This window comes from Myotis davidii, unplaced genomic scaffold, assembly GCF_000327345.1.
Source record: "Myotis davidii unplaced genomic scaffold, ASM32734v1 scaffold449, whole genome shotgun sequence".
Lineage (NCBI taxonomy): Eukaryota > Metazoa > Chordata > Mammalia > Chiroptera > Vespertilionidae > Myotis > Myotis davidii.
The window spans coordinates 4,603,756-4,627,851 of record NW_006383007.1 but is presented as its reverse complement, the minus strand read 5'-3'; the positions used below and the strand labels follow the sequence as shown (position 1 = coordinate 4,627,851).

Here is a 24,096-nt window from a genome sequence, read left to right as displayed (position 1 = left end):
TTAGGCATTGTTTTGTTAAACTTGGTCAACTGAAAAATATTCTCTCTGTATCTGTCAATTGGGTAAAGGATTTTTAGGAAAAGTATTGTTTTTCTATTCTATCTATTTTTAAAATATTTTTAATTGATTTCAGAGAGGAAGTGAGAGGGAGAGAGAGAGAAACATCAGTGATGAGAGAGAATCATTGATTGGCTGCCTCCTGCACACCCTGTACTGGGGATTGAGCCCGCAACCTGGGCATTTGCCCCTAACCGGAATTGAACCCGGGACCCTTCAGTCTGCTGGCTGATGCTCTAACCACTGAGAAAAACCAAAGCTAGGGCTTTGATAACTTTGACTTGATAGTTTTATATGACTTTTTACTTAATATAGTCTCATTTTTTAAAAATTATTTAGAGGAGAAGGGGGAGATGGGCATTGGGGGGCGGGGAGAGAGAGAGAAACATAAACATTGATTAGTTGCCTCCTGCATGCACCCTGACCAGGCCAGGGATTGAACCCACAACCTAGCGATGTGCCCTGACCAGGAATCAAACCTGCAACCCCTCAGTGTACGGGCAATGCTCCAACCAACTGAGCCACACCAGCTGGGGCAGGTCTCATTTTTATATTATTGAGTTATAAGATGCTTTTCAGACTAACTTAATCTAAGATCTTTAGATCTTCTAGCCTTAGAATTAAATCATTTATTTTCAATACTATTTATAATCACATACATTTTCTTTCTTTCTTTCTTTTTTTTTTTTAATATGGAACGTTTCACCAATTTGCATGTCATCCTTGCACAGGGGGCCATGCTAATGTCTGTATCGTTCTAATTTTAATATATGTGCTGCTGAAATGAGCACCACATACATTTTCTATATATTATTCTTTATGGTTTTCTTTGGACTTCTAAAGAATGTTTTTTATGTAAATGTAATCTTGATGTTTCTTTCGCCTACGTATCTTAGATCGTTAGTATTTTCTGGGGAATATGTCCCAAGATTTTTTTAAAAATATATTTCTTTATTGATTTCAGAGAGGAAGGGATAGGGAGAGAGAGACAGAAACATCAGTGATGAGAGAGAATAATTGATCGGCTGCCTCCTGGATGCCCCATACTGTGGATGGAGACCACAACCCGGACATGTGCCCTTGGCCAGTATTGAACCCGGGACTCTTCAGTCCACAGGCCAACGCTCTATCCACTGAGCCAAACCAGCCAGGGTTGTATTGAGATTTTTTTGATATCATTATAGTATACAATTATCCTCCATAAAAGACAATAAAGAATACCTAAAATGGCCCTGGCCAGTTTGGCTCAGTGGATGGAGCGTCGCCCTGTGGACTAAAGGGTCCCAGGTTCGATTCTGGTCAAGGGCATGTACCTTGGGTGCTGGCTCATACCCTTCTCTCTTATTGATGTTTTTAACTATCCCTCTCTCTTCCTCTCTGTAAAAAATCAATAAAAAAATATTTTAAAAAAAAGAAAAGAATACCTAAAATGTCTAAATGACATGAACTTACAGAAATGTATAATTTTAAAGGTATTGAAATGAATTCTTGCTGAAACAGTTTAACGTTGCCTTTTTGTTGTTAATATAGAACATGTATATAGTCAGCTCATACTGTAGATCTGCATAATTGTAGATCTGTATAATTTCTTTGAGTTTGACATCTTATTTAAAACATCTTCTAAAAGTAGCTTTTATCTCTTTCTTAGAGCATCATTTTCTTTCATCACCATCTTTAGCAGTTGATTCTCTTTTGGGGCATTACTTTCCCTGCAAAGAAACAAAGTTATATTTTTTAACTACTTTTGTGATTTGTGAGCATTACTCAACTATAAGAAAACAACAGAAGAGCAGTGATGAGAAGTGACATTGATCTTGTATGCCATCATGTGGTCAGCATAATTCAAATCACTGCGTCAGTTACATTACAAGTTACTCTATGTATGTATAATGGACCTTTGGTGTCAAGTCTTCGGTATTAGAATGATGTCAAAACCTAATGTGCCAAGGTCTATCTATATATATAACAGCCTAAGTGACCATTTCGACCGAACGACCAGAACGACTGGAACAACCAGTTGACCAGTTGCTATGACATGCACTGACCACCAGGGGGCAGACGCTCAACACAGGGAAGCTCCCACAGCTAACCTTCTGCATCCCGGCCCTGCCGGTCGCCCCATCGGCCCTCCCACCCATGCACGAATTTGTGTACCGGGTCTCTGGTTGTAAAATACACAGCGTATGAGCAGATACATGAATGATCAAGCTTATAGTCAAACCTCAGTTCTTGAACATCTCTCATCTATAGCAATTTGGTTCTCAGCCAAGTTATTCATGGAAAAAATGTCTTGGTTGTTGAACAAAACTGGATCTCCACTCTACAACCCATTCATGTTGATACCTGTGTGATCAGTCACAAGTTTCTCAAGGAACAAACAAAGGAGAGAATGTGTGAGTGTGAGTCAGTTTACTGCTAAACTTGCATTGTTAACATCTCAGGAAATTGTGTTGTGAATATTTTTGTGTTTTTTTGCTTTTGTTGCTGCTGATTTTTTTTCCCCTTTTTAAATTTTATCCCACTCGTGTCACTCTGTGCTTGTCCCTTCCCCTCAACCCTGACCCTCTCCCTCCTTCACCCTGCCCTGGCCTGCTGGCCTGCTCCGCCCCTCCTGCCATGGGGCTAGGTTAAAGGCTGAAAAGGACAGGCCAGACAGTATTTGGGATTAGCATTGGGGATCAGATGGCCCTGCAAGGAGGTCTGTTGCTGCTTAATATTATTAAATACCTATAATAAGTCATCCTGGGTCCTAAGAAGGTTAGTGATAGCAACAAAGTGAAAAGAAAAATTGTGAGAACAAAGTAGGGGTCTAGAGCAGATGAATTCAATTTACATTACTTCTAATGGGGAAAAAAAGATTCAGTTTTTGAACAATTCACTTCTATAAATCGCTTCTCAAACAAGGTCGAGAACCAAGGACCACTGTACTTTAAGAAAATCAACATACTGTCATGTATTGGGGTGAACTCTTAACAATTTGCCTTGTTTTCTTCCATTGCTTCTTATAGCCAAATATTGTGCAGCTTCGTGACAGACTTCGTAGAGCACAAGGAGAGCCTGTACCAGGACAGGAATCACCTCAAGTACCTTATGAGAGGCAGCAGCTGCCCAAGGGCAGGCCTGGACCAATTGCTGACCACACACAGATTCCAAGAGTTCCAACTCAACAATATTATCCCCATGTGAGTGAAATGGTCCAGATGACGTAGGAACATTTATGTATTTCTGTTCAAATTGGTGGTTTTAGCTTGTTGGGTTAAGAGACCTTGTATGCTATGATAAAAATAGACAACATATTCTTCAAATATTTAAGGTGTTCTTTTATTTATTTTAAGACTTTTTTTTTTAATTAGCCCTTTAATCTAGTCCAATAGATTATATTTTAGATATACATTTAAGCTCTCTAGGGAGATTTCTTATTTTTTCATCACTCAAACTTTCCTTACACATGTACGTTTGTTCTTGAAACTTCTACAATTTGATTCATTTACCAAACTGTAAGTAAAGTGGTGGCAACAATTTTGTGGTTAATTTTAGAAAATAGTCTTTTTTGAGTATCCTTTCCTGAATCATTAGTGTAGGTTTACTGTGTCTTCTGTATCAGCATGATAAGGAGTATTGAGAATACACACTTTTTTGGGGGACAACTGGATATTACAGAAAAGTGAGTGACCAAGGGTTTATGAAGTTGTAGTTCACAGTGGGTGTGAAAATGATTAAATATTTGTATTAATTAATTAATTAAAATTGCCAAAAGTTCAGTGGCATAAAATGTGTCCCTTATTGTCTTTTACTATTTCATGTAGAGACTTATATTTCTAGACCATCAGATAATCTTAGTGTTCTTAAAGGAAAAGTATATTTTCATAAGTAATATATGGTCTTGATTGAACAAAGTTAACAGGTAGTTGGCCTATTTTATTTTATAAATTTTTTTACTATGCCCATTTTAAAATAGAACAATTTGCTAATAGAATTGACAGTCTTTCTTTTTTTATTTTTTTTAAATATAATTTTATTGATTTCAGAGAGGAAGGGAGAGGGAGAGAGAGATAGAAACATCAATGATGAGGGAGAATCATTGATCTGCTGCCTCCTGCATGCCCCCCACTGGGGACTAAGCCCGAAACCCAGGCATGTGCCCTGACCTGGTTTCGAACTGTGATCTCCTGGTTCATGGGTCATCGCCTAATCACTGAGCCACACTGGCTGAGCGACAGGGTCTTTCTTACATTTCATTGTAGCGAAGTAAATATAAAATGAAAAATTTAAAAAAAATCAAATCATGCTTTTTGGTCTATTGTACTTTTTTGGTGTGTACGTAAATCAAGATAGATTACATTTGGTAACAACTAGAGTACTCTCTGTTTTAGCAGTTTTGTTTTTTATTCATTTGACAAATATTTATTGAGAGCCTATTGTGAGCGCCTATCCTTATTCTACCTGTTAGAGGTATATTGGTAAACAAAACAAATTTAATTCTTCACTTTTGTGGAGATTAAGCCTGACTTGGAAAGTCTATGACATAGGTAGGGCAGATGAGGTGATTGCTGGGAAAACTGAGAGGTAGAGGGGTCAAGCAACCAACCAGAGTTTTAAGACATAGAGCTTGAATTTTTCACTATTTTGTGGCTAATTAATTGGCAGTTTGGGACTAGAACTTCTAAGCACCATGAGTTGGACCACACTGTCTCTCAGATACTGAAGTAGTAAGGCATTCTGTACATGGGGAGAAGAGAGTATTTACTCTTTATGTCCCTGGGCTTATCTGTCTTTCTAGAAAAACACAAAAACATCAAGACTTTTGTTTTACTTTGATTTAGCAGTCTCATACTTCAAAAAAAGAAAGACAAACTCAACCATAAATGAAGCAGTAATTTTCTTGATTAAAGTTTATGCTATGCTGAATGAGGACAGTGGCTTATGGTTTTAAGGAATGTTTACTGGCAGGAGTAAAGGGCTGAAAGGAAGACCAGATTCTTAGGAGTTGTACTCCCACTTCCACTAGCAAATCTCTGCTATTAGTTGTTTATGTGTTGGAGTTTCTTCAAAGATTTACTTACACAAAAGATTTTGATGGCTTAAAAAAATATTGAAAACCTCTGGACTCTGGGGTAAGCAACATGGGATAGTGAAGCAGACATTAGCCTGGAATCAGGAGACGTGGAATCAGTTGTAACTCCTTCACCAGTGAGTTGTATGGACCTCAGCAAACCCCTTCATTTCTCTGGGCTTTGATTTTCTCGATGGTAAAGGGTGGGGCTTAAACCAAATATTCTTTAATATTCTCTGTATGATTCTAAGCCTCATATGGGACTAATTTTGTTTTTGCGGCTCTAATGAAATCTAGAAAAGGGAATTTACAGCTGAACTAATAATAGTAGCATGAATACTCTTAATGCTTCAAAATAATTTTTTTATTCAGTTATCTTTTTTCTCAGAATGTCTTCTTTCCTTTCCTACTTACAGGACCTAGCTTTCCCCTCTCTTATTCTTGACACTTGAATGGCATTGTTCTTTGTGCTTTGATTGAGTTTTCCATGTTGATTTTTCCACTGCCTCCCTCCGCTTACTGTAATGTGAATGTGTTTTTCTTTTGGAATCCCAGCTTGAAAGCAGTTGCCTGACTAATGTGCTGTCTTGCTGCTCTTGATGTTTTGCTTTGCATATGGCTGTTAATGCCGTTGGGTTTTTTTTTTCTTCTTTTAACATTTTCATTTTTTTATTTTCTGTGATTGGTGTTTCTTTGTTCAATTCAGGTTAGAATTGCCCCTACTGTCACTACCTGGAGTAACAAAACTCCTACCGCCCTTCCCAGATATCCACCTGCTGCCTCTCTCTCTGACACACAGGTATATCCTTCATTATTCCTCTTAGAGCAGAATTCTGCTCACCTAAATATATATAGTTAAATATTCTCTACCCCCCTTTCTCAATTTCCCCTTTTCCCATCTCTTCGCCTGCTTATTGCATTTGAATGCTTTTATGATGCAAGAAGCAGTTTTAGCATAATTAGCTTATTTTCTTATCCCTCTCTCCTCCTTTGCAGTCCTAAATTGCCTTGAGTGAGAAAAACATCAATCAACGTTCTAACAATGGTTTAAATCTAATTTTACTGAAGATTTTCATTTTTCTTTTCTCTTTCTTTCTACCTTTTTTTTTTTTTTTGAGCATTGCAGAAATTGAAGAGAAGCAACCTTCCCTTGTGGCATTTATACTTACATTTTCAAAGTGTGGAGTAGTGGATGGAATATGTAGAAATGGACAATCCTGGGGACTCATAAATATCACTGACACTATTTTATGAGGCTTTTAGTATCTGTAATCATTCATTGCAATTATTACTTTGAACCTGTCTGATCTCTAAACTACTCAGAATGTGTTGCTCAGAAAATGTGCTCTGAAGAAGATAGGATGTGCAAAATGCAGTGTTTCTTTGACAATAAAGTATTTTTTAATAGAATTCCATTTCAGAGATTATAAATCCATCTGGTAAGATTCTTGGTTCCAAATGTAATCCTTCTTTTACCATATTCTCATTTTTTTAGGGAGAAAATCCTCCACCTCCAGGTTTCTTAATGCATGGAAATGTTAATCCAAATGTTGCTGCAGCTCAGCTTCCCACATCTCCGGGTCATATGCACACCCAGGTACCACCTTATCCACAGCCACAGCGTAAGTAGTGACCCTGGGGTCCTTTTACAGTAGCATGTCTTATCTAATATAGTAACTATTTACTTTGAGGCTCCAAAGCCATGATAATTAAGTTAATAACAATGTACCTACCTATATAGTTTAAGTTTAAAAAATTTGGCTCTCAAAGGAAATTTCAATTGTTGTACTGTTGATATTTGGCTCTGTTGACTAATGAGTTTGCTGACCACTGGCCTAGAATGTTGTGCAAACAGTATGCCCTGATGCAGCCCCCATTCAGCATTGTTGCATGAAATAGAAGAGATAAAGTAGCTTCACTGCTTTGAGGAGGGTTTAAAAAAAAAAAAAGAACCAATGTATGTAAGGCTCAAGTCCTTGCTATAGAGAAACATGGTTTTCCCTAGGAAGCATCCTGAATCAACATGCTAGCAAATAGCTCCTGTGTCAGTCCATTCAGAACACTTGGCTCCTGTTCCTGAGCCTTTACTAACACCTGTCAACGAGAGTTTTTAATCCCATGATCTGGTATTAAAAAAATAGACTTTTAGAAATTATTTGGTACATATTCTTTTCCTTCAGGCAAGATGACACAAACCATTTTTGGAAAAATGGTTCCAAGGAACATTTGTTGTAGTTTTTCACTTACTTTATGTTTTTAAGAAACAGGCTTTATTTTTTTAGAGCAATTTTAAGTTTACAGCAAAATTGAATGGAAAGTACAGAAGGTTCCAACATACCACCTGCCCACTACCACTGAAACCTCCCATACTGTTGACATCCTGCACCACAATGGTACATCTATTACAGTCATTGAGCTTACACTGACACATCTTTATCATCCAAAGTCTGTATTTTAGGGTTCACTCTTGGCGTTGTACCTTCTGTGCATTTTTTTTTAGATCCTCATCTGAGGATACTATTAGAGAGAGAGAAGGAGAAAGAGAAACATCAGCGTGAGAGAGAAACATTGATTGGTTGCCTCCTGTACATGCCCCGACTAGGGATCGTACCCACAACCTAGGTATGTACCCTGACTGGAAATCAAACCCTCAACCTTTTGGTATATGGGATGACGCTTCAACCAACCAAGCCACCTGGCCATGGCCCTTCTGTGAATTTTGACAAATATATAATAATGACATATATCCACCATGGCTTTTCATCCCCAGGAAATATTTTCCCTTGGAAAGTAATATATCACAACTATTTTAAAATTTAAATGAGCAGAAAATAAAAATCTGAAAGGGGAAAATTATCCCATATAATAAAAGGCTAATATGCAAATTGTCCCCTTGACTGGAAGTTCAACCAGGGGACAGGGTCAGCCAGCCAACCGCCTGCAGCCCCTCCCCTCCAGCCAGCCCTGCCTCTGATTGGCCCCCCACCCTGACTGGGGGCGGGACTGGCCCACCAACTGCCCTTGCCCCCCTCCTCCCCCAGCTGGCCTGATTGGCCCTGATCAGGGTGGGCCCACCGGACCCCACCCATGCACGAATTTGTGCACTGGGCCTCTAGTGATTAAATAACTATGGCAAAAGTAAGAGGCCATTACCTAGAGCTACTCTTAATGAGCACATTCTGTGCCAAAGTGAATGTTCTTAACATGAATACAAATTTGATATAACTTTTCACTCAGTGTGAAAGTGCTGTCTTCAGAACCAGGTATGGTTCTACTGGATTCACTCTATAGAGGTTCACACCTACCCCTGGCCACACAGAATGTGATGAAATTAAGATCTCTTATCTGAATTCAGGTCACTGTATGAAAATATCAGTTGGCTGCCTGATTACTAACAAGCTATGTACAGTATATGAAATATTATATAGTAACTAGAGGCCCGGTGCACGAAATTCATGCACTCAGAGGTTTGGGGTCCCTCAGCCCGGCCTGCACCCTCTTGCAGTCCAGGAGTCCTTGGGGGATGTCCAACTGACGGCTTAGGCCCACTCCCCATGAGAGTGGACCTCAGCCGTCAGTTGGACATCCTTAGCTCTGTTGCGGAGGTGAGAGAGGCTCCCGCCACTGCCAATGCACTCGCCAGCCATGAGCCCGGCTTCTGGCTGAGTAGTGCTCCCCCTGTGGGAGCACACTGACCACCAGGGAGCAGCTCCTGCATTGAGCATCTGCCCCCTGGTGGTCAATGCATGCCGTTTGGTCGATTTGCATATTAGCCTTTTATTATATAGGGTAGGATGATATATAATTCCTCTTTGGATGTGTATATTCCTTCATGGTTCCATCTGGTGGCTAGTAGGTGTCACTGCAGTCTTTTCATAGAAATAGGAAGTGTCAGTAAAGGGTTTAGTCTTTTTAAAAATTTATTTTGCTTTTTAAATTTACTTATAAATTTGATATATAATATTATATTAGTTTCAGCATAGTGATTAGACACTTATATATCTTATGAAATGATCCCCTAGAAAGTCTAGTATAGAAAAGGGTCTGTCTTGCAGTTCTTGGGTCTGATGTTTCAAAGGCTTTCATAGTCCACAGCAATCTGAAGATGGCAGGTTTCAGATGTGGGATCCAATGACTTTTAGTACATTTAGGGCATCTAAGTTATCACAACCTAACATATTATAAATGTTCATGTTTGGTTATAAATTGTTAAAAGAAGAATGATAAAAACAGTTTTCATAGAATGAGATTACTTTGGTTTTCTGTTGCTGTCTGAATGAACTTGTGACTAATGAAAATTTCTATTTCTTCTCCTTGGTGTAGCTTATCAACCAGTCCAGCAGTATTCCTTCGGAACAGGGGGGTCAGCAACGTATCGACCTCAGCAGCCTGCTGCTCCTTCTGCTTCAAACGCTTACCCTAACACCCCTTACATACCTTCTGCTCCTTCCTATTCCGGGCAGTCTCAGCTGTATGCAGCACAGCACCAGGTCTCTCCACCTACCTCCAGTCCTACTGCTTCTCTTCCCCCTCTCCCTTCCTCTGGAGCATCCTTCCAGCATGGCGGACCAGGAGCTCCACCATCTTCAGCTTATGCACTACCTCCTGGAACAACAGGTACACTGCCTGCTGCCAGTGAGCTGCCTGCGTCCCAAAGAACAGGTCTGAGCTTGAAAGGGATTCGGTTTGGCTCCCTCCTTTATTTTTTCATGAACACGGGTGGATGGAGGGGAATTATTTCTAACTGTTTGTATACTGGACAATGTGAGATGTTAATTAAGCTTTTATAACAAATTCTAAAACTATTTCAAAAAGTGATATTCTCCCATTATGAACTTTAGTTGCTGAATGAGGAAAGCTTTAGAGCTTCAAAAGGGTAAGAGTATATAATTTACATTGAATTCAAAGTCAGGGTAAGAAATTATTTGTCAAGATAAGTGGTAGTTGGAATCATATTCAATGGATACTAATTTTTTTACTAGAGCAAAATTATGCTCTATGTTCTTACTGAGAATTTTTCAATTTTTAAAATTATTTGTGCCTTAAACTCACTCATGGAGATTAAACAGTACAGAGTCAGTGAGGTTGTACAAATTTTATAATTATGTTTATTTGTAAAGGGGAGGAAAAGAGTAAGAGTACACAAGTGACAGAGAAATGCTAACTCAGAGGAAGTCGTTGCATAGCAGTGCACTGGTTCTCCATTAGGACAATACAACCCTCTCAAACATCTTAGAACTCTCTAGGTGCATTTTTTTTTTGTCTAGTTGTATAGCTATACCTGAAAATTTCTATTAAAATTATGATTTTAAATGATTTTTATAGTGAAATACACGTTATTAATTTTCTCTCATGTTACAATTAGAGCATTATGTTCATTTTTTTATGGGTAGATTATATTATCTGATTTTCATTTTTGGATAGTAAAAGGGGCCCCAAAAGCATGTGCTATAAAAAGGGATCAATGAATCCCAAGATTAAGATACACTAACATAGTGGTTAAGAATACAGGCTTTGAAATCAAACTTCCTGGGTTTGTATTCCAGCTTCACTACTTTATAGTTATGTGACCTTGAGTAAGTTACTTAACTTCTTTAAGCCTCAGTTTCCTCAGAATAACAATAGTACCTAGTCAGCAGCTTATGAAGAAAATAGAATGCATTAATACATTAAAAGCATTTAGAGACAGGGACAGCAAAATTTGTTGTAACTATACAAAACCTGTGCATTTTGGTTTTGGAAATAGTTTCTCTTTCAGCTTATAACAGATGGTTTTGTACTAGAGGGGCAAAAAGCTGAGTGAGTCTTGCTATGTTCCTAATACTAAAGTTGCTCTTGGGGGGTCCAGTATATGTTTTTTTCCCCTTTTATGTGCTAAGTAGTAGCTTTAATTACTGAAAGCATTTATTAAAAAAATAGAATCTATTAAGAAAATTTTTTTAAAATTTTTAAGTTGAGTTTTAGAGGGAAATAAACAGAGAGAGAAGCATATACGTGACAAAGAAAACATCAATCGATTGCCTCCTGCACATGCCTCAACCAGGGATCAAACCCACAACCTGCGCATGTGCCCTGACTGGGAATCGGACCTACCACCTTTTGGTGTATGGGATGACGGTCCAGTCAACTGAGCCACACCGGCCAGGGCAAGGATATATTTTTTTCTAATAAAGTCTTATGGATTCAGAATTATACGCATATCTCCTGCTCTCTTCTTTGATATGTAATATTAAAGTCCAAAGCACCAAAAATCACACACAATATGTAGCACCTTTTATTGCACAAATAAAATATCTAGACTTTTCAATACAGATACTTCAATAGGTTGATATTTTAGTGAAGAGTGCTAATTCAGTTATAGAGTTTAAAACTTACCTTTAAAACCTGGGTGAGTGCAGACAGTATCAACATTGTTTCGGTGAACTAGAGTTCATGAGTGAACGATGTATTCAACTAAATCCCCATTTAAATGGTTGTGCAGGGAAGTAGGGAAGTGAATTATCATTTATTAAGTGTACATTGGACACATACCAGCACTTGACAAGTATTTTTTTTAATATGTTTTTATTGATTTTTAGAGAGTGGAAGAAGGGGGCGGGGGAGAGAGAGAGAGAGAGAGAGAGAGAGAGAGAGAGAGAGAGAGAGAGAGAGAGAGAGAGAGAGAGAGAGAGAGAGAGAGAGAGAGAGAGAGAGAGAGAGAGAGAGAGAGAGAAACACCGATGCGAGAAACATTGATTGGCTGCCTTCTGTATACCCTCTACTAGGGTTCAAGCCCGCAACCCTGGGCATGTGTCCTGACTGGGAATTGATCCATCGACCTCTTGGTGCATGGGTCAATGCTCAACCACTGAGCAATACCAGCTGGGCAACAAGTATTTTCTTATTTAAATTGACATGAGGAAATCTGAGTTTTCTGGGAGTTGTATTATGGTCTCATGGTTGCACTGTAATAGTCTCCAAGTTGAGATACAAACCTAGGTCTCTCAGTCTTCAAAGCCACGTTCATTCTTTTTTTACTACATAGTCTAGTCCTAATGTGATAGAAATAGCTATGAGGGTTGGAATTAGAAAAACCATGTTGTAACACATTTCAGGCATTTATTACTTCATTATCTAAGTTAAATATTTGCATGGGTATCTTTTTCTTCTTAAGCAAACGTGCATTTGGCAATGAGATAAAGTCTTTGCTTATATACAAAGTAACAGAATGTTCTAACCTGGCTGAGAAGCAGAGTGACTTTTAGGAAGAAGAAGTCAAACAAACTTTTTCAGTATTCAGCATGCACCAAGCTAGCTGCTTTGTTACCTCTTGCATGTTAATAGTCCCCTCTATTTTAATTAACAGTTACAGCTTTATCATATTTTATTTTTTGATTTCCTACAAGTTTTGCTTAGGTTATATAAGTGATTATGACTGGAAATTTTATCTTTGTTCTAATGTGTCTTAAATCATATCATGGTTCCCTATAGGATTTAGGAATTCTGCTTGTCCATTGGATGATTCTTGACAGAAGCTAGGATTTTCAAACCCTCTGACTGTTAGTGAACCACAAAGTAATGTGCCCACACTCCCAGAAACTAATGTTGCAGTCATCACAAAATTCATTCAGTAAATTATTATTTTATTCAGTAAATTCTTTAAAAAATATATATATATATTTTTAAATATGTTTTATTGATTTTACAGAGAGAAAGGGAGAGAGATAGAGAGTTAGAAACATCGATGAGAGAGAAATATCGATCAGCTGCTTCCTGCACACCTCCTACTGAGGATGTGCCCACAACCAAGGTACATGCCCTTGACCGGAATTGAACCTGGGACCCTTGAGTCCGCAGGCCAACGTTCTACCCACTGAGCCAAACCGGTTACAGCTAAAATATATTTTTTAATTGATTTTTTTAGAGAGAGAGAAAGGAGCGGAGGATAGAAACATTGATGATGAGAGAGAAACCTTATCCATGAGTTGCCTTCTGCATGGCCCCTACTGGGGATTGAGCCAGCAACCTTTGGTGCATGGGATGATGCCCAACCAACTGAGCCACACCGGCCAGGGCTCATTCAGTAAATTCTTAAGGAGTGTCTGTTCAGTCTGTAATCACAATTATTCCAGATGGAGGTAAGGAAGCAGAAAAAGACAGTGCATTTCTAGTGTACAGCACATAGATTTGTTATAAGTTGGGACATAAAATTTGTACATGGGCCAAATTTTGGAAAGCCTTAAATGCCTAGGCAAAATTTTTATATTCATAAAAATACTAGAGGCCCGGTGCATGGATTGATGCACTGGTGGGGTCTCTCCACCTGGCCTGCACCCTCTTTTAATCCGGGACCCGTTGGGGCATGTCGGACTGCCGGTTTCGGCCTGATCCCTGCAGGCCAGGCCGAGGGACCCCACCAGTGCACAAATCCGTGCACTAGGCCTCTAGTATGCATATAAGATCTTTGGTTAATCTCTTTCTGCCCTCCCCCTGACCCCCTTCCCTCTGAGATTCATCAGTCTGTTCCATGTTTCCATGCCTGTGCATTGAGCGTCTGTCCCCTGGTGGTCAGTGCGCATCATAGCTACTGGTTGAACGGTTGCTTAGGCTTTTACATATATAGATTATATATATAGATGGTGAGAAGAAAAGTTCTAGTGAAGGAGTTTGAACTGCTCATAGGCATGGTCGAATTGGTACTTGAGGGAGGCTGATTTGGAGGTGGTCCTACAAAATAGATGTGGGCAGCATGGCAGAATCAGAGGCAAGGAAAACAGTCCAGGGAAAAGTCATGTCATGTTTTAAATAGTATGAAAGAGATTTATCCTCATTCTGTAGTTTTTTGAAAGAATAAAGATTATCTCCTCTTTACAGTTTTGTAAAAGAATCATGTTCCAGCCCTAACCGGTTTGGCTCAGTGGATAGAGTGTCAACCTGTGGACTGAAGGGTCCCGGCTTCGATTCTGGTCAAGGGCATGTACCTTGGTTGCAGGCACATCTCCAGTAGGGGGTGTGCAGCTGATTGATATTTCTCTCTCATCAATGTTTTTAACTCTCTATCCCTCTCCCTTCCTCTCTGTAAAAAAAATCAATAAAATGTATATTAAAAAAAGAAAAACAAATGTTAAAATTTAAAAAAAAAGAATCATGTTCCAGATTAGACAATACTGTGTTGATTTTTTAAAAATTGACTAAAAGTATCATTGTGCACATTCATAATGAACCTCCATAATACTGTCTTCTATAGCTATTCATGTTCTGTATGTAGCTTGCTTTACCTATTAAAGTAGGTCTCTATAACATAGAAGTCAATTTAATTGTATTTTTAAAAAGTCTTATTTAAATAGTTTGAAGACATAAAAGCAAAAAGATTGAAAGATTGAAATTATAGCTGAGACAAAATTGTGTTAAATTGATAAGAAATTTGAACAAGGATTATCTAGGTTGGAATAAAACATGCCTAATATATTTCATGATTTGAAGTTAGGAGGACTCAGTAAGGCATATATTTGGGGGGGAATTAATAGACATTAATTATAATATGTTAGGAAGAACTCTCCCCCCATTAATATTTCTGAGCTTCATTGGTCAAATCATAGAAAAATAATTGATGCAAACAGGGGAAATTTATTTTAAATAAGAAGGAATAAAATTTTCTCTTTAAAGAGACAGCTAGCATAAGAGAAAAATGTGCTGTTTAGGAGTTGATTAAATCTGACATAAATGAATTTGCTTTACCTAAAAACTAACATTTCACATGACTCAATTAAAAAGTAAGTTTATTCCCTTATAAAGTTAGTTTGTTCTTTCTGGGAGCTGATGGAGGAGAAGAAACAATTATTAAAATGAAAAGTAGAGTTTAGAATGTCTTTGATAATACTGTTTAAGTGACTTTTACATTTTGTCTACAGAAAATCAGTCTGTGCAAGACCAGGCAAATATGTTGGAAGGTGAATTGGTTATAAAATATACTTTTGGAAATCTCTGAATCATTGAATGGAATTATTAGACATTCACAATAATGCATGTGAACTTCAAAGCTGATGATATCCTAAATCTGATCAGTATCATTTTTAAAATTTGGCTTCTTAATTAATTAGGTCTTGGAACTGAATGAATTAACATGATGACACAAATAGCTTTAAATCATAAAAGTCATATATTTTATATAGACATAAAGACAATGACAATACCAATATTGTCTTAGATATGGTTGAGATTAGAAGGTGATGGGAGAGATTTGAATGATTAACCTATGTATGACCAAAACTTTAAGAATTTGCTAAGCAGGTAGTAGCATGTGATTTAATAGTTTGTGATTAGCTCTAGAGTTTTGAAGCTCATTTGGCATTCTGTCTCTCGTGAACTTGTAGAAAATTTATTCTGTCTTTAAAATCAAGGCAGATGAATACATGCTGTGTAGAAGATCTTTTTAAAAAAACTTCTGTGGCATTGTGTATTAATCACAGATTCTTAGGTTTGCTAAGCAGTTTTGTGATTTAATGTCAAGAATATCAATAAAAAAAAGATAAAATTCTGAAAGAACAATTTATTAAAAGAGTAATTTTTGTCTTTACATATACACATATACAAAACTGGATGAAATGTAACATGATTATATTATGATTTGGAAATTACCCTGTTTTATTTCTGGTATGTTTTATTCCTCTTTTCTTTAAAGATATTAGCATTAGTGTAGTTAATGAGTTCTACTTATATCCATTTCTCACTTTGAGATGACAGGTGTGTTGGTTTTTGTTTTTTTCTTCTTCACTTTTTCTGTCACCAGTTTTTTTGACAGGTGTGTTTTTTAAAAAATATATTTTTATTGACTTCAGAGAGGAAGGGAGAGGGAGAGAGATAGAAACATCAGTGATGAGAGAGTATCATTGATTGGCTGCCTCCTTCACAGCCACCACTGGGAATTGAGCACACAGCCCACGCATGTGCCCTGACCGGGAATTGAATTGTGACCTCCTGGTTCATCGGTCGATGCGCAACCTCTGAGCCATATCAGCCAGGTGACAGGTGTTTTTTTAAAAGAGGAAATTTACTAAAGTTGACAGTAGTTTAATTTTATATTTGCTGCCAGCTTGGAATTTGTGTGGTGGCATTAAAGAACTATTATCGCAGATATTTGAATGTCTTTTTCTACTTTTAAGTAATCCTAAGGCAAAGATAAAAAGTACTGCTGTTGTATAGTTGAGCTCTCTTTTTTTAAAAAGTGTTTCTACCATGTGGATAGTTTGCTTATATTGAATTGCTCTTTGGGGAAATAGATTAGTACTTCTATTTTATTTATTTTTTATATGTTGAATATCAGAAGACATTTTTAAAGCAGACTGTAGTGATTTATTTTTTCTTTATTAAAGAATGGTTAACAGATCTTGGTTATACACCAATATAGATATAAATGCTTTAGCACAGCTCTTTCATTTTAATGGCAGGGTATCTTGTCTACTAAGCCAATGCCTTGTGATTTTTAGAGGTAATGAGTTTGAGAATCCAGGGTTACATAGTGATCCTCAGCTGACAAAACTTTTGTGACAGTTATCTCTGGGTTAAGGCAGAATTTGAATGTATTCTATAATGGATACAATTTGGTTTTCTCCTGTTCAGGATTCTAAAGGAAAATGCCCCCTATTATCTGTTGTAGGTCCTCAGAACGGTTGGAATGATCCTCCAGCTTTGAACAGAGTACCCAAGAAGAAAAAGGTACTAGAAAAAGTTATCTGTCCAGTTGTCTACAGATGTTCTGTTAATCATATAACCAGCCACTTGGAGCACACCACACTTCACTGATCCTTTTAAAGGCAAAGCTTACTGTTTGATACATTTAAAGTGTATTTCAACTTACACCTTCGAATTGATGAAGAGAAGGAAAGGAAAGAAAGTAGAAAACAGTATAGTGCCATGAGTAAACCTCTTTGAGTAGGCAAAATATAAATTCCCAACAGATCTCTTTCAAAGAGTAAGAAACAAAATTTCAGGCTTCTCAAAAATTTTTTTTAGGACTTTGGTTTTGGGGTTTCAACAGTACTCATGAATTTAGTAAATATATTTTGTCTATCACATGCAGTATGAATGAAGAAATATCCTATAGCTGAGCATTGTTTAGATGTCAATAACTATTGAGCTGTTAGAGCCCAAGATAATTTTTTTCTTCTTTCTCCCCAAGCCATTTTCTACTTTTTCCTCCTAATGATCTCTTTCCCCCAAATATAGTAATATGAGGCCATAACATAAAATTGGGAGATAGTAAATCAGAAAGAAAACCCCAAATTTAGTTATAATCAGAAACTTAATCTGCTACTTTTTGTGTGATTGTGACAGGCAATATCCACTTAGTGATGTAGGAGAAGGGTATTACATTGCAATATTATTTATTTATCCTCACCCAAGGATAATTTTCCATTTATTTTTGGAGAGAGTAGAAGGGAGAGAGAGAGAGAGAAAGAGAGAGTGACAGACATCAATTGGTTGTCTCCCACACATACCCTGACCAGGGACTGGAATCAAGCCTGCAACCAAGGTATGTGCCCTTGACTGGAGTCAAACCCGGGACCCTTTATTCCTCGGGTAGTTGCTCTATTCACTGAGCCAAACTGGTTAGGGCTACATTGCAATCATATTAAACACACATACATATTTGGCATATCTGAATCTAATATTATTAGGTAAAATTCTCCAGACTTTGATATCCTCTTTAAAAAACACCTCGGTTTTGGCTCCTCATGATGGGAGTAAGTATGGGAGCAAATGGGGAAACTGAGAGGTCTAGGTTTGAGTCCTTTATCCCCCTAGCCAGATTAGCTCTACTTTTGTTTTACTCAAATTCTGCATAAAATTTCATTTGAAAATATTCTATTTAAATGTTTTTAAATTGTGGAATAGTCTAACTCCCTTATTTAAATCTGAGGAAATGTTGCTATCATTTATTTTCTTATTCTTGTTGTCTTTTATTATGATCTTTTAAAAGATGCCAGAAAACTTTATGCCTCCTGTTCCCATCACATCACCAATCATGAACCCCATGGGTGATCCCCAGTCACAGATGCTGCAACAACCTTCAGCTCCAGGTCCACTGTCAAACCAAGCTTCATTCCCCCAGCCACATCTTTCAGGTGGCCAGCCCTCCTTCCATGGCTTACAGCAACCCCTTGGTCAACCAGGCATGCCGCCATCTTTCTCAAAGCCCAATATCGAAGGCGCCCCAGGAGGTCCTATTGGAAATACCATCCAGGTAACAGTAAAAATCTGTAGAAGTGGAACAGGAGAGGACTCTATTTCAGTAAATGTTTTATAATGTGTTAACTTTTATGGCTACACCTTTATCAATGAACATGCAAATTTGGTTTTAATTTAGACAAACTGAATAAAAATAGTAATGCTTTTTAAAAGATTAATTATGTATGTATATTATTTTTCAATTACATGACCATATACAAACTTTCTAGAAGAGGCTTGTATATTTGCTAGTGTATGTTTCCAGTAGCTTAGTAATTGCAATATACCTAATCAGTAGGCACAATTTCAGTTGAATCCGTATTTGCCTTCAAGGTGGTTAAGCATAGCTGTTTTCAAAGGTGTATCCCTTTAAATTATAAAATAAAAATGTAATGAGTTACATTTTTTCTTATGTATGTGTAAGAACTAATTATATATCTTCGGATGGAGATTAAATTTACGTTTGCTTTTCACATACAAATTGCTTTACTCCTGCTTATCCTCTAATCCCTGAAGAGGGCCTTCCCTTAATTAAATTTCAGTTATAGTGTCTGTTGGCTTACCGCAGTTGCTATTTACATATATTTATTACATTTTTAAACTTTCTCTTTTATTAGCCTGTAAACTCCCTGAGGGCTGAGATCATTTCTGTATTGGCTCATTAGTACATAACTAGTGCCTGGGCCATAAATGCCTAATATTTTTTGAATGAATGAGCTAATATATCAAAACTTTAAAAACTTACACATTCCTTCTTTATTTTTCCATTTTTATACTCAGTAACATCATAGTCTTTTCTATCCTAACCTTTGGCTTAACCTTCCAGTTGGTTAATAGCCCAATCAACAACCTCTAAAACAGCGGTTCTCAACCTGTGGGTCACGACCCCTCTGGCAGTCGAATGACCCTTTCACAGGGGTCACCTAAGACCATCCTGCATATCAGATATTTACATTACGATTTGTAACAGTAGCAACATTACAGTTATGAAGTAGCAACGAAAATAATTTTATGGTTGGGTCACAACATGAGGAACTGTATTTAAAGGGCCAGAAGGTTGAGAACCACTGCTCTAAAAGTAAACCAAAGAATAGAAGAATGCCAGGATAAACAAAAATGAGCCAACATGCAGCGTAAACAGCTGCTCTAACTGGTCAACTTTTTAAATGCCTTGTTCTTTTTGTTTCTTACTGGCATAGCTCTCCTTCCATTGGTTAATATACAATAGTGATCAATATATGTTCCATAATTAAGAAAATAATTTATATCCAATCCTGTTTTTAAGAATCAAAGCTGTAGGAGGAGTAGCTATATCTTCTGGATATCTGATTTTCATTTTTACTCATCTCAGTGATTTTGTATATTAAATTTCATTTGGTTTTGAATAGCCTGTCTATAAGGTAGTTGGTTTCTCTGTATCGCAAGGTTTCAGGGCTTTGTGTATACAGGTGATTTCTGGTCATTTCTACTTATTTTGTGGTATATTTCTTCCAGCATGTGCAGGCTTTACCTGCAGAAAAAATTACCAAGAAACCTATTCCAGATGAGCACCTCATTCTAAAGACCACATTTGAGGATCTTATTCAGCGCTGCCTCTCTTCAGCCACAGATCCTGTATGTATTTTTCCTCATATTTTGCCCAATTAAAATAAGCCTGTATTAAATTTTTCTATAATTACTGCTTAACATCTTACAAGATATATCTTAAAGTTTCTACAAAAATAATAAAGCTAGTAGCCCTTAACATAGTTCGCTTTACATATAAAAATGTATTTAAATACTTTTTATATATATTTATTTAATCCTCACAACAACCTCATGGTGGGTAGAGTTGTCAGCTTTATTCTATAGATGAGGAGATTAAGGCAAAAAGCAGTAAGTAACAACCCAGGTCTGAGCCAGCATTCAAACCGAGGCTGGCTTCAGAAGTTATGCGCTCAACCACTGTGTGTACTGCTTCTTGTCAGCAAACCTCACACTCGGCACATGAATAGAACAGAATAGTGGTGTGCAGGAAATTCAGGCTTGGATCTCTTTCCGAGTTTACATTGAAGCTTTTAAAAGTAGATAATCTTATACATAACTTTGCAAAGATCTTAAAAATAGTTAAATGTTGTAGATATTGGAGTCATATTCATAGTTAAAGCAACTGATTTTATTTAGTTTACTTAAAGGATGCCTGTGAATTGGCAACAACAAAAACGCCACAAAGCCAGTTTTGTTTTAGATGAAATTTCAATTTCTGCCAAAAAACATTGAATAGACTTATTTAGCCACTGGCCACTTGTCTGCTTGAAAAACAGCTTCTGGAATTTGTTGTTTCATCAACATTGAGTATTAATGTGTGCAGCCTTCTGCTGGTCTTTTGGAAAGCAATTCCTTGAACTCAGAGTGTTGGGAAAGCAGAGGCAGGAAGGTTTAATGTAAACCTTAGCGTTTGACTTTTTTTTTAAGTCCTTACCCGAGGATATACTTTTCATAATTCTAGAGAGAGAGGAGGGGGAAGAGAGAGAGAAAAAAACATTGATGGGTTGCCTCCCATTCTCGCCCTAACGGGATCAAACCTGCAACCTGCTATGTGCCTTGACTGCGAATTGAACCCATGACCCTTCCGTGCACTGGATGACCTCTAACCAAATGACTAAGCTAGTACAGAGAGGGAGGTGAAGCTGATAGCCAGGTAAACACTATCCGCTATGCACACCTCTAAATAGGCCGCAGTCATTCAAAAACAGAAGCATCTCAATAAAATAGTGGGAAAACTCCAGTCCTCCTTCATGCATGAATCAGTATAGAGAGGTTGGGAGGACACAGAGATCATCGCCCAGCTCAGTAACTTCTAGGTCACCATGCCATCTTCCTTCTGGGTCCACAGGAGCCTTAGGCAGAAGAGAACCACGAAAGACAAACTTCCAGTAATTTCTGTAATTAGTTGGAGAGAAGTTCTAATATCCTTTCTTGCCCAGCTGCCCCTGCCCCCTTGGGCTATGTGAGATTAACTTTGAACAGGGACTATAAAGGTTCCCCTCCACACAAGTCCTTTTGAATCAGTAGTTGGAACCATTTTTTAAAATTTGATTTTAGAGAGGGGCGGGGTGGGGGGGGAGAAGGAAACATTGATGTGAGACACATCGATCAGTTACCTCTCCAACATGCCAGGACCAGGGATTGATCTTGCAACCAAGGTATTTGCCCTGACTAGGAATTGAACCCGTGACCTTCTGGTGCATGGGACAGTGCTCCAACCAACTGAGCCACACTGGCCAAGGGCAGTTGGAACCATTTTTATAGTATGGCTTTATTCCTGTTTTCACTTTATGTCCAGGCAACACAAAGGAATTTTGCAGCACAACTTAGTTTGTGATGTTATTCTCAGTGGTTTCATCTCTTCCTCTCTCCTCTTCTGACTGCTGATATTCCTTCCTCACATATACCAGAGCATCTCAGCATCAGGGACTTGTGCTTGTTGCTCCTTCTGCCTGGAGCTCTTCCCCCACACAACTGCATGGCTCCCTCCTCACTTGTTCCAGGCTCTGCTCCAATGTCCCATTAGCCATCAGCCTTTCTTTACCACCCCCACTCCCAACACCTCCAGCCCCCTCACCCTGTTAACTTTTCTTTATGGCACTCATCACCATCTGCCATGGAACATATTATTTATTTAGTATATTTTCCTACCCAATAGAATATGAGCTCCATGAGACATAAGTCTGTATCCCCAGCATGGCACATAGTAGGCAATCAGTAAATATTGAAGAACAGTGGCAGGTCTAAAGCTGTTGCATAATGTAGATCATTAAGTTAATTTTAAGTCTTTCATTTTAGTTGTTTCTTTAATATAAATACTAGAGGCCCGGAGCACGAAATTCGTGCATGGGTACGGTCCCTAGGCCTGGCCTCAATCATAGCCATATTCCCTGACTACCAGCACCCGGCCCCACTCCTTGCCGCCACCCAACCCCAGTTCCCCGTTCGCCATCAGGTAGGGGGAGGGACCAAGAGGTTGGCCGGCAGGCCCTGATCACCCAATCATCAATGATAAGAGAGAATCATTGATTGGCTGCCTCCTGTATGCACACTACTGAGGATCAAACCCACAACCTAGGCATGTGCTCTTGACCAGAATGGAACTGGGGACCCTTCAGCCCACAGGCTGACGTGCTATCCACGGAGCCAAACTGGCTATGGCCATTTTGGTTTTAGAGTAATTTTCTCTCCCTGTACCTATAATATTAGGGTGAGGTGGGGGAATCTCCTTAACTTAAGAACTAATTTTACTACTTCCCTCTTTGTAGTCTTAAGTTACCAGATGATAATTTTAATTCTTTTATTGGTGTTTTAAAGGCTCACAAAGAGGCAGGATTAAACATACCAAATAACTAATACTTTTGGAAGGTTAAAACAAGATCTTAGTTCACTTACATGTTTGCTTTCTAGCACCCATAATTTATAATAATTGTACTTAGACATTCTTTTCTGTAGTACACTGACCCATTGCTGCCTCCAGATGGCCCTGCCTCTTGCTTGTGGAAATAGTGCACCAGTACATGCACACACCTTGTCCAGTGAGCTTGCAGTCCACATGAAATCCAGCCAGTACTCTCTTTGTGCCATGGAGGGAAGAGGCTCATCCTCTCGCCTTCCTCCCATTAAGAGATTACTGACCTCTGTCCTAATAATCAGATCAAGTTTCTCAGCATAGTTGCCTCCCTTTCTTTATAAAATGAAGCTGTTGAACATCATGAGTGTAAGGTTTAGTGAAATGAGATAGGACAATTTTTTTGGATAAAAGTTGATGTTCAAATATAACATATCTGTTTTTCTTCTCCTGCAGCAAACCAGAAGGAAGCTAGATGATGCCAACAAACGCTTGGAGTTTCTGTATGATAAACTTAGGGAACAGACAGTAAGTTTGTGGGGGGAAAAGAAGGATTTATTATAGTCATTTATTCCCAGTAGCTAAAATAAGCATCTGATCAGCACTTCGTGTAGTGTGCTTGGGGACAAACTGTCTTGTTAAGGTAACTGGCCTTCTGCTTGTTTTATATGTCCCTTGAATAAAGAAATCAGAGTAGGAAGATACTTTGTTTTCCAGAGACCAAATCTGTAGTCTTTCTTAGTCTGAGATTCCTGATCCTTTTCTTCTAGCACACCTATTACATAAAGGTGAAGTCACACGTAGCCACAGAGGAGCAGGTTAGTGTGTTGTAGCTATGAAGATAGCCAACAGTAGTAAAAAGGCAGTCGTCTGGTCTCTTTTTTTTTTTTAATTTTTTTTTATTTTTTTAATTAAATCTTTATTGTTCAGATTATTACATTTGTTCCTCTTTTTTCCCCCCATAATTCCCCTCCTCCCAGTTCCCACCCCACCCCTGCCCTCACTCCCCACCCACTGTCCTCATCCATAGGTGCACGATTTTTGTCCAGTATCTTCCCGCATCTCCCACACCCCTTTCCCCCACAAGAATAGTCAGTCCATTCCCTTTCTATGTCCCTGATTCTATTATAATCACCAGTACATTCTGTTCATCAGATTATTTATTCACTTGATTCTTAGATTCACTTGTTGATAGATGCGTATTTGTTGTTCATAATTTGTATCTTTACCTTTTTCTTCCTCTTCCTCTTCTTATAGGATACCTTTCAGCATTTCATATAATCCTGGTTTGGTGGTGATGAACTCCTTTAGCTTTTCCTTATCTGTGAAGCTCTTTATCTGACCTTCACTTCTGAATGATAGCTTTGCTGGATAAAGTAATCTTGGTTGTAGGTTCTTGGCA

At 38.2% G+C, this 24,096-nt stretch overlaps 1 protein-coding gene across 19 annotated transcripts in view; it reads left to right on the top strand.

The window, feature by feature from the left end:
* SEC31A (SEC31 homolog A, COPII coat complex component) overlaps positions 1-24,096 on the top strand; it is a 72,700-nt gene that overhangs the window by 45,468 nt on the left and 3,136 nt on the right. For 5 of the 19 annotated variants that reach the window (XM_015557646.1, XM_015557643.1, XM_006778206.2 and 2 more), the window contains 9 exons: positions 3,066-3,239; positions 5,817-5,909; positions 6,606-6,732; positions 9,434-9,772; positions 15,001-15,039; positions 16,746-16,804; positions 18,069-18,332; positions 19,811-19,930; positions 23,151-23,222. In XM_015557646.1, the coding sequence (XP_015413132.1) occupies positions 3,066-3,239; positions 5,817-5,909; positions 6,606-6,732; positions 9,434-9,772; positions 15,001-15,039; positions 16,746-16,804; positions 18,069-18,332; positions 19,811-19,930; positions 23,151-23,222 (1,287 nt within the window). The remainder of the gene's footprint in view (positions 1-3,065; positions 3,240-5,816; positions 5,910-6,605; positions 6,733-9,433; positions 9,773-15,000; positions 15,040-16,745; positions 16,805-18,068; positions 18,333-19,810; positions 19,931-23,150; positions 23,223-24,096) is intronic. The other 14 variants (XM_006778212.2, XM_015557654.1, XM_006778211.2 and 11 more) reach the window with 6 other exon arrangements.